This window comes from Micropterus salmoides, unplaced genomic scaffold (assembly GCF_014851395.1).
Source record: "Micropterus salmoides isolate LMB-PRFRI ecotype aquatic unplaced genomic scaffold, ASM1485139v1 Ms_hic_scaffold_20, whole genome shotgun sequence".
Classification (NCBI taxonomy): Eukaryota; Metazoa; Chordata; class Actinopteri; order Centrarchiformes; family Centrarchidae; genus Micropterus; species Micropterus salmoides.
Window position 1 is genome coordinate 23,310,469 of NW_024041151.1, and position 11,536 is coordinate 23,322,004.

At 40.3% G+C, this 11,536-nt stretch overlaps 1 protein-coding gene across 4 annotated transcripts in view; it reads right to left on the bottom strand.

Moving 5' to 3' along the window:
- The window catches only part of LOC119914513 (protein unc-13 homolog B-like), a 76,679-nt gene that overhangs the window by 45,250 nt on the left and 19,893 nt on the right, over positions 1–11,536 (bottom strand). For all 4 annotated transcript variants that reach the window (XM_038733856.1, XM_038733854.1, XM_038733855.1 and 1 more), the window contains exons 4-8: positions 10,067–10,184; positions 9,520–9,643; positions 5,891–5,964; positions 5,518–5,575; positions 3,867–4,080 (exon numbers count right to left, since the gene is read on the bottom strand). In XM_038733856.1, the coding sequence (XP_038589784.1) occupies positions 3,867–4,080; positions 5,518–5,575; positions 5,891–5,964; positions 9,520–9,643; positions 10,067–10,184 (588 nt within the window). The remainder of the gene's footprint in view (positions 1–3,866; positions 4,081–5,517; positions 5,576–5,890; positions 5,965–9,519; positions 9,644–10,066; positions 10,185–11,536) is intronic.

Consider the following 11,536-nt stretch of genomic DNA (forward strand, 5'->3'; position numbering starts at 1 on the left):
TGTTTGGCCAGCTGGCCTTGCTGGTCCCGGAACAGGCACATTTTCTTGTTTGTAACTCACTGGATTTTGTCTGCCATTTATATTTTCATCATGTTTTTGTCCTAAATGTTTCTCTTGTGATGAACTTATTGTTTCTGATTTCCCACCTCCTCCTGTGATCATCGACTGTTTACCTTGATGAACATGTTTCTCATCCCACTGTATATTGCCTTGAGGATATCTGGACTTTGGTCCCTGTTTGTATTCAGCTAAGTGACTATTATCTCCTGCTGAAAAAAGGTTTAAAGGATTCAATTTGCCCATGATTGAGTTTCCTGGACCACTCTGAGGTTTGCTTACAAACTCAGGTTCATGTTCTTTTGTACTTGTTTGAGTCTGACTCGTTTGTGTTTCTTGATTATGACCTTGTGTACTGGCATCACATGGTGGCTTAGAAAGCAAAATACTGAATGATTTTTCAGGAGAACATTCTACTGGAGATACAACAGCTACAGGTGCAGAGCTAGTTGATTTAGGAATAAAGGAAAACAGTTTTGTTAGTCCAGATTGTGAGGGTTGTACTGTTGGTGCTTGTTGAGATGGGACAGGCTGTTTGGGGCATCCTCCAACTCTGTCAGTGAGAGAACTAAATAATGAGCTCATGGCATTTTTAACTCCTGAGATGTTCTGGTCAGAAGGAGTGTGTGATTGGGTTTCTCCTTTAGGATCCTTTGATGAACTATTTTGGTCCTCTCCAAAAGAATCGGTTCTAATGCTACCCTGGGATGATAGCCTAGATTTGCTTGATTTAGGAAGGGAACCGTACCTGCTGATTTCTTCCTCTTTCTCAGCAAGGTATTCAGAAACTGTTTCAACTAGACACTGGAGCTCATCCATTGGGTCTACATATTCATCACTTGGTTCCTCTACAGGAGACAGCATTGCCTCTGGAGCCCATCCTCCAATTTTAGCTTTCCCACACTTCTTCTCTCGAAAACCCTGAGAATTCTTTATGTGGCCCTCATAGGAGAAGGAATACCTGTCTTTGTAATGTAATGCGTTCTCTTGCTTAAAGTCGTCTGCTATAAAGGCAATGTCATCAATATCCTCATCTGCTCCTATGGAATAGTGCAAATCCTCAGAACACTCTAAATCAAAATCAAACCGTGCCCTCATTCTAGCATCTTGCTCTTTTTTGTATGCTACATAATTCTCCAAAGTGTTGTCCAACTCATTTTTAGCCCACATCCTTGTCTTGTACAGAAGCCCATTGTATGGCCTGAGGCATGATGTGATACGCTCCTCCTCTTCCTGCATCTCTGCTACCTGCCGCATAAACAGCTCCCCTCTCTTCTCACGGAGAAGTGCAAGATCAGAGGGAAAAGCCTCTTCTCTCATTTTGTCTTCCTCTGTACTGAGCAACCCTCCTGGGTCCCTTAACTTTTTCTTTCGCCGACGATCAATAGTGTCATATCCCTCAGGGTAGGTGGCAGGCAGAAAACCACTACGTTGAGTATTTTGACGGATGGGCGCGAGTGATGGCTCAGGGTAGGGTTTTCCCATTCGCAGTATAACATTGTCTTCCTCCTCATCTAAAAAGTCACACAGCTGAGGCTTGCCCTGCCCTTTGTATTTGTTTTCCCAATCTTCGACCCCCATGCCAGAATCTACTGGTATAATTCTGACCCTTCCTTTCTGGTTTAATGATCTAATTTAGGTTGAAAAATGGATTGAAGGAGGATGAAAGGAAATGGAGAAAGGATACAGGGACAGAAAAGACAAAGCAAACAAACAAGAAGAAAAAATGCAAACACAAGTTAAGCAGTATGATAAATGGAGAAATTAAGACAATCACAGTTTCATGCAAATGAAACAATTATGCTCTTCTACTTAGTAACCAATGTTGTAATAATATTACAACATTTTTAACAGATTACAGGACAAATAAGCATAAAAGAAATATATAAGAGTTGGGGACAGCTTTATTACACATTGTCATCAGAAAGCTAAGCTAAACTAAGGAAAAAATTTAATAAGAGAAATTGCCTAAAATACCTTGTTGCACATTTTAGTGTGCATGAGTAATAAAACTGTAGTGTGCGCTTCTGTGAATATAGACCTTTGTAAATCCCTGCAGCAATAGTCATGCTTATCAGCACTTCAACACTCTGACTGCCAGTGTTCATGAGAAATGCCTGCTTAATCAACACCACATGGCGTACATTGAATAAGTTTTTAATCACCAAAGAAATGTGTGAATGCTGCTGACCCACTCCCTCCATGGGTGATATAGGGATTTCCTCTGTAATGGTTAACCAAGTTCAGAGCCTTTAAAACTCAACCAAGAACTTAAACCAACACAACAGACCCTCATGACAAAAAGAAAAACAAACAATGAGCTTTCCCTGGCTGTAGTCCCATTTTTTTTTCTAATGTAGAATTATCCGGATCAACTCCCTATCAGTCCACACAGGCAGATTTGCAGCAGTCTCACTGGTACACATGTACTCCATGACAATCCGTGATTGAACAAAAGTAGACTCCTTGTGCCGAGACCATTTGTCTTATGGACCAAAATTGGCCTCAAAATATCTGTGTAGTGGTAATAATAAAAATAATAACAATGTACTGTTATGTAATAGCAGTAGTATTTCCTTCGTAAAGACACAATGGCAACTCATTCTGACTTAATTCATATTACTAAACAACAGACTGATGTGTCTCCTGATGTCAAGTCAGTAGAGAACAACAATAATAAATTTTATTTTACATTTTTAACTAAAAAGCTGGAAAGAGCTGAATATACTCCAGCACTTAAGCTGAGAATCCACGGTGTGACAAAATCTATTCAGCCTCTAGAGAAGCTGCTGAGTGAACCATCTACTATGGCACAAAGGAAAGCCTGCTCACAGACAAAAAAATGAAAGCACAAAGCTCCAGCCATGTTGGATTTTTGGCCAGGCAAACTATTCAAAAGGAAACTGCAATAATTAAAATGACCACTAAGGTTCAGTTTTTGCTGACGCTGTGTCAGAGGTGTTGATTCATTGTTATTTTACATACACTCACCGGCCGCTTTATTAGGTACACCTATTCAATTGCTTGTAAACTCAAATAGCTAATCAGCCAATCACCTGGCAGCAACTTGATGCTTTCAGGTAGGGCCCTATAATTTAAAATAATAAAATAATGTTACACGGAATGTCGCAGAATCTGCTAAAATGTGATTCCCCATCATTATAAGCGTCTTTTTCACAACATTTGAGCCAAACAAACAGAAAAACTATACTGCAATGTTTTGATTTACGTGTCGTTTACGAGCACCCTGCTTCTCTCCTCTGCTCTCTCTGTCTCTCTAGGAGGTCAGAGGAGAATGGGCAGACTGGTTTCGAGATGACAGAAAGGCAACAGTAACTCAAATATCCACTCGTTACAACCAAGCTATGCAGAATACCATCTCTGAAAGCACAATTGGTCGAACCTTGAAGCAGATGAGCTACAGCAGCAGAAGACAACACCGGGTTGACAACACCACTCCAATTGCCTCCACAGTTACCAGATCTCAATCTAATAGAGCAACCTTTGGGATGTGGTGGAACGGGAGATTCACACTAAAGTCTCTGAGGAATGTTTCCAACATCTTGTTGAAAGTAAGCCTCAAAGAATTAAGGCACTTCTGAAGGCAAAAGGGGGTCCAACCTGGTACCAGAAATGTGTACCTAATAAAGTAGGCAGTGAGTGTATATGGAGAAGCATTTCTAACCCTTTGTCTCCCTCATGTATGTATAGGGGGGTGGGCAAAGCATGCCTACATCGTAATACATGTATTCGACCGTGTGACAAAGTGAGTTTCAAGGTGTGTATGGGTCTGTGTATACTCAGTGTACCTGTTTTCTCTCTGGTCCCTGTATTCCAGGTCAAAACTGTGGATAGAGTCTGTGCAGGAGTCTGGGTGGTGCTGCTGCCGTGCCCCCATGGGATACTGGTGCATGGAGGAGTTGGGCTGAGCCGTTGTGTGGTAACGCGGAGGCAGGCTGTTACTCGTCTCACTGCGGTAGTCACTATCCCGGTCATCTACAGCGCTGTCCTGGTCATCCAGAGCTGCAACAGGCATCAAGATCAGCTGAATAAATTAATCTTCCCAGAAACATTAGTTAGTGTTTTTAGTTTTGTGTGACAGCAAGCATATTTCAAAAATACTTGCTTATCATTTATCCATGTCAAAGCTGACGGATTTCAGTCCAAATTTTGGAATGCTAGGTTAATAGGGTGGCTGCGAGGGCAAAGGTCATGCACTTTTAAAAGAGCCCCTTATACATGCAAGCTCTCCTATTAATGGAAGACTTTGTTGATATAGCTGCAACTGTATATAATTTAGTACTCTTCTAATCATAAAATGCAGTTGTTGCCACAGTTATAACAACAGACCCGTGCTGGTCATAAGAAGAGCACCTACATATAACACTTGTGACCTTGCCAGCCCCAGTGATGGCCCTTAGAAAACCTCTCTCAAGAGCTACCCATGACTTTGGTGTCTGCTGGAGGGGCCAGCTGGGGTTTATCTTTTCAAAGCGCTTTTCAAAAGTGAGAGGGAGAAGGATAAACTGATTGTGCTGATATAGAGTAAAGTGTAAGAACAACAAAATGTCAAGGTGATATGTCTAAATATAGTTTAGCAAATACTGACACCTATCAGTTTAGTGATGCAACTGCAATTCTACACTTAAAAGATTTGATATAGGCTCCTGTTGCTTAGCAGACTCTCAGAAATATTTATATAGGTGTAACTAATCATGTTCAAAGATGTTTTGAAAAGTGTTTCTGAAAAGCTGTGTGGAGCACCATTTCAGACCGAGAGAAAAAACACGATGAGTTGATGAGTTGATGAGTTGTCCTGACTATTTTTTCTTTTTCTAGGATGAGTGCTAAACCAATAATTTCTGGATAAAGTATACATGGGTCATATGACATCAGCACAGGGCATAGAAAATAGGAAAACAGCAACAGCAGGAAAGGAAGTTAAAGGAAAACACTGAATAAAAGCAAGTGTTAAAGTGACTAATGATCATAAAATGCATGGAAACCTTTATAGAGTACAAGTTATTGGGGTTTATGGGGCATTGGGACATGCAGAGGGCACTGAGGATTGGCCAGGGAGAGAATTTCATCAAAATCTGTTTTACATACTCAGTGGATCAGCCCATCCGAAATAGTTGCCTGGTGAAAGTGCAGACGTTACAAGTGAGAGGTACAGTCAGAGGAGGTAAGGGATGTGAAAACATAAAAAAAGTGTCCCTGTGCTGTAATAGTGGGAGGATGAGGGAACCCCATCAGTGGTTCTCAGAATGGAAAACAAAAAAAGTGAGCATTTTTAACATGAATTTGGGTTTGTAAAAATATGGACTGAATTTGAAATGTACAGTCTTAATTTTCAACTCCGATTAAGAAGATTCAACTGTTACTGCATTAGACAGTAGAACAAGGGTGGAGAATTGGCTCCATCTAGAGGCCGAGAGCAGCATGGGCAGACACACTCACAGCACTGGGAAGCCGCAAATGGCAGTGGGCGACTCTGAACGTCATCCTGAAGAGGGTACTGCAGACGAGAGAGAGTAAAACAGCAGGCATCGAGTATGTTTTTCATGTTGTTATTATTACCACAATAATTTCCTAGCACGACTCCATCAGCATTAACAACAAAAATAACTATAGCAGTTGTGTGTCATTAGCACAAGAGTAGTAGTAGTAAACAGGAACATACAAGTAGTTTTTTGTTTGTTTTTCAAAAGATACCAAAACTGTATTGAGTTAATGTACTTTGCTTGTTTCTTCTACTTTGCTTTACACACTGATGCTCTGTTATTCCTTCATATAAATAAAAGCAGTAAAATCTCTGTAATTTGCACCTCACCTCATCATCGATTCTCATGGTATTGATGCGTTCCAGCTTGCCTGTCCAGTAGTGTGCCTCATCATCTGGGATGTCTGGTACAGAAATATGCAGACAACAAACGCACATAAATGTGAAACTGTGTTTAAAGTCAACATCCTCTTCCCTCTGATTTCAAGCATCCTACTCCAGGATGCCATCATGAAAAATGGATGCCCGTTTAATTTCTCATGAGCCTCTCAGGAGTGAGGAAATGAAAACAGTTAGTTAGCAGTGGCCACAAACTGTTAAGGGGAGGAGGATCAGAAATGTCAGGAACATTTCATCATAGCGACAGAGATCCAATGTCCATACCAAACACATTTTACAAGGCAGTACAAGTACAGTAAAGTATCACATAATAATAAATACTACCTAAAAAAAAAAACTCTCACCAATCCTATTTTATAGGGGGATTTGTGCTGCTCTGTAGACAGATACACATTAAAGGCCACTCACACAAAGGCCAGGGCTTCAAAGACAACCGACCCACAGCTTTAATGAATGGCTCTGGTGGCACAGACAGTCATGGTGGCCTCCTGCAACCTTGAAAGGTCTCTTCTTAAAACAGAGGAAGAGGCCCTCTCCCACTCAGTGGACAGACACCCTGCTTTAACTTTGATGCCTATTGATCACAAGGCTTGAGCTCCATATGCAGCGCTGCCGATACTAGATATATAGGTAGACCTGTGGTCGAAAGACACAGAGAGCAGGAAGAGCACAGGGGACATTTCACCCTTGAAGAGCATTGAATAGTCCCCTGGGAAATTTTTTATGATATGAAATTAAGTGCATAAATTACCTCATGCTGTTAATTATCAACAGGACTTTTAACCTGAAATCCTTTTTATCACATTAATCAATTTATAGGGTCTAACATACTGGCTGATAAATGCAGTCCAACAAGGTATAGTGAGTGGGTTGTGGCCACCACTACGGAAGACAGGAAAGCTCTCCTGATCAATATTTTTATATATTAACAACAAATCATATTACTACATGTATTGTAAAAGGGGATGGTTGTATTGACAATCAGTGAATTTTTAACTGATTGTTTTGGTTTTATGGCTTATTTTATGGCCATGTTTCAAACAGCAGGCAGCAGTTTTCAGCAAAAAAGCTCTGATAAAACTCACCATACACTAAATCCCCAGCACCAAACAGCATACAGACAATGTTAACCGCTAGCTGGTGAAGAAAGAAGAACATCTAACAGCTAAAGACCCAGACAGTTTTCTCAGGAGTTAGTGGAGACTAAAAAAAGAGTTAACAAAGGGAGAGTTAACTTTTGATCTTACATTAAGGCAACATTATGAGCAAAGAGTGTATATAAAGTACAATGCAATTTCTTTGGAAGGAGCTAGCTTGGTATTCTCAGTATAATATATGTCAGAGGCTGCAAAAAGACCAAAGAAGACGTACGAAGAATCGAGAAGAGAAAAAGAGAAAGCAAGAGACCGATAAAGAGTTTATACACTCGGTGTTAGCTAAAAGGGCCGACAGGATGCAGGATAGATGCAGAGCTGGCCTTCTTGCTGTTGAACTCGTAAGTAATAACTTGCTTAATCAGCTGGCTTGCTGTGTCTTGTGTTGTTGAGCTTGCTTGATGTTTGCATGTGTTAGCATAGTTGTCAACTCGGCCAAAATCAGCCAGAGTTTTCACAGACTACAAACCTCAAGTTGATCTTAGCAAAGTTTCTAGATAACACAATCTGACATAAGTAACAATACTCTATGTGGCTTTGCATCGGTTGCTGACTAGCTTTGTTGGCTTGCTTGCCACCCAAATTGGAAGTAATATTATGCTGCTGCTGGTGGAGAGTGGCACTGGTGTCGTGCCGGAGGAAGGCGAACAGGCAACATAACCGGGCCCAGCAGCCTGTATGGACAGCTAATAGCAGAGGTGAGGAGACCATAGAGAACGTTGAAGGAGGAATCTAAGAAGAAAATGAGACTGACCAAGCGAGGGCCCTCTGGACGTTGCCAAGAGCTTCATGAAATAAAAGGCGGCAAGACAGATGCCAAGATGGCATTCTTTCTGTTGCACTAGTAAGTGATATTGCTTCTTGTGTTGTCAAACTTTCTTGATGTTTGGCTGTGTTAGCAAAGTTGTGTAAGTAAGTATCATCATAACAAATAAATGATCAATGCATGTGTACACCTGTCCTTATTTACGACAGACGTGAATTATACTCTGAAATGGCAAGGGTGCAAAATCACACATAATGTTACTTTATTCCGGTGGACACATCTCCAAATGAATGCTATTGTTGCTGGATGTATAAATAGGCAATTGATTGCTAACATGTAACAACTTGTTACAAGAAGGAAATATGTCATAGTTATGTGCCTGTCAGTTTGTTGTGGACTTCCTCTGGCCCCAGTTGGTCAGAAAACCCTTTTGATGAATGTCCAAAGGGACTCAAACGTTAGTATGATCGATAATGCTCAGCAAGAGCGGATCTTCTTTTCTCAAGTCAGAAATCCTCCCCAAAAACAATAAATGCAGCAAATGTTGCTGTGGGTGATTCCAGACACCAACGAGTAAGTGGTTAATGGACTGAGTGTCTCTCTCACAGACATACTCTCCTCTTCCTAATGTTAGCAATATATATATAAAAAGCATTCTTAATGGTTCCTGAATCCTGTTGGCTACAATGGATCAACCTGGAAAAGACAAAATTATATTTACTGAACCTAAGTTAATAAAGAGGAATCTGCCATTGATGAGTCAGTGCCCTCAATTTAAGCAGAACAGAAACTCCTCATCCCAAATGGAACCACATAGAGGACATTAGACAGTAAGACGAATGTCTGAGAGTGCCCTGTTTCTGGCCATTAGTTTTTCAACATAAGTGTTCTTCACATCATGCTATGAGATAATGTTATGTATGTTATGTAAATATGACTTCATATTCTACTCATGTAGAGTGCATGTACTGCTTGTACTGTATGTTGTCCATGTGGTCCTTATGTTTTCTAATCAAGTTAACGGATCAATGCAAGGTACGCTTGCATAAGACTACTGGACACCAGGTTACAAGGCATCACCGATTTTTTACACAGTGCCTCAGGCTGGATACGTTTTCCTGTGTAGCCTCAGAAACCGACTGCTGACATTTCACCAAGAAATACATGTGGCCTTTGTGTAGCTCAGTGGATCCAGGTTTGATTTGCCCTGCGGTAACCAGAATCACTAATGTTCTCTCTACCTCACTGTTGACAGAGTAGATACTTGAGATGACAGCATTACGAAACATCTTACATAATAGGGTTGGGCGATGTCTACAAAATTGCACAAAATTCGGGGGGGTTAAGTCATGCAGATGTTGGTTTTGATCGTTTGACACACAGCTCACCTGCTCCCGTGATAACAGATGTTGACAACTCAGGAAAAAAGAGAGTTCTGTCATTTGGCCGACTTTATAAAACATACTTTTGATGGAGAAAGTAAGGGCTTTCACCATTGTTGATGGATCGCAGCAGCCCAACCCTATCACATAATCACCTGAAACTTTGGTATGTGGTGTTCCTCGTTCTGGAAGTTCAATGTGCAGCTAAAATACAAAGCGACGGGATAACAAAAGGGACTGGCAACCATAAAATCTCACCAAAAGGCAGCTCAAAGCGAGTATCCAGTAGGACTCGATGAGGTGTTGGGTTCTTGGTGCCATATATCTCATCCGCCTTCATCAGGACCTCTGAATCCAGAAAGATCCAGTCGCCTGAGCCCTCCTGCAATTAGATATGTATATTGATGTTTACCTTGCTAGACAATTGGACCTTCCTTGTGTCAATTCTTCTACCTACATCATAATTATAATTTCCAAGAGGAATATGCAAGTATATCAGCTAGTCTTATGAAAGCTGGGCAATTTATTTCAGAAGCACTTTTGTTATATTTATTGAAATTCTCTTTACATCCCAACAGCAATCAATAAAACAAATGCTCTGTATTATTATTTTGAAGCTAGTTAACACTGAAGCCCCACTGTATCTGAATTTTTGTGGAGGTAAAAAGAATGCTGAAGTGAAACGCTGTACCTTTTTTACAAATGAGAAACCTAGTAATGTCAGTAGGGAAATTCAAAAAAGCACCCGTTTTAAATTTTTTTCCCCCCCAGACTGTGTGATTTGTGTGTGGGTGCGTATTCCAACCTCCTCTGATTGTTGAATACTCTTTAGAGGAATCCAGGCTGTCCCCACCATAGTGTCCCAGATGAGGCCTTTGTTCCACACCTCCACAATGAGGCCGAGGTCCAGCCGGTTGATTTCACTAATGAAAAAGAATTCAGGTATCAAGCAATGTCGGGCTTTGTTAAAGACCTTTCGTGATAAACAGTGTGGGAAATGTCAGTGGATAAAAAGAGAGAAACTTTATAGTTTGAGGCTTTGTTATCAGAATTAAAAAAATGGGGAGAAAACTTTCCAGTATGTCATTCAATTCACGCTCAATCAAGCAGAAATTTCTACATAATTACAGCCAGGCCCTACCACTGGCTGATAACAAAGGCTACTTCCTCTTTTTGTTGTGTATTAGCTGTCATAATCCATTCAAGCCTTGTTTTGTCATTCACCATGCTATTCAAAGGGCTCAAAAACAGCTTGATGACATCAATAAAATGCCATATAAAATCTAAAAGGGGCCGCGCGACAAATGCATTTGCATATTCTCATCTGTGGCAGTTTCGAACTACCGACGGGCCAAACAAAAGGAAGATGAGAGAAAAGATAATCAAAGAGAACAGCTAATTGAGAGAATTGCAGGGGAGGGGTGCTGAGTATCCAGGGTGTCCAGGTGCATAGATATATCTAAATCATGTGCTCATTCAAAATGGCCCAGAATTAATGAATCTAGCAAGATAGAGACTTCTGTTGTTTAGGTGTCATTTAGATTCTGTAATCCAATCAGGTATATTTTTATTTCATCATTTTATCATCCATGCCTTTTATTTTATTGAAACACAAATAAAATAAGAATGCAAATCCACTTTTGTCTAGACTAAAATCAACTGGCAAATGTCCACCTGACAGTAAGCAGTCTCTCACTTGTCATTTCCATATCACTTTAAAAACCACTTTATTCATTTCAAAAACGCATTGATGTATTTGTTTTTTTTTTTTTTTTTCCAGGGACAACACAAGGGCTAGTTTCAAACTGTTGTCCCTTGGCCAGATGTTAAATGAGCCATTGGAACAACAATAAAACACACGACATCTAAAATTAGAGTTAGGTAAGCAGACAATCAGCAAGCTGTTAATGAGTCACATGACAACAAAGGGACTAATTTGCATAGCATATGAAAGCATACAGGCTGCTTTCCTATGTTCAATTGCACCATGGCGTTTAAATATAATCAAAGCAATACAGTACTGTTTTTATTAAATGTATTTATTTTTGGCCCAAGTTACTTTAACATTTAAAAGAATAGTTTTGGGAAGTACACTTTTCGTTTTCTTTCCGGGTGTTAGATGAGAGGACTAATACCACTATTATGTCTGTATGCTTCATACGAAGCTGCAGACAGCAGCCAGTTAACTTAGCACAAAGTAAGGCTTCCCAATTTAGAGAAAAAGTCATATTGCGATTCTTGTGGACAATATTGCGATTGCGATATAAATGTATAT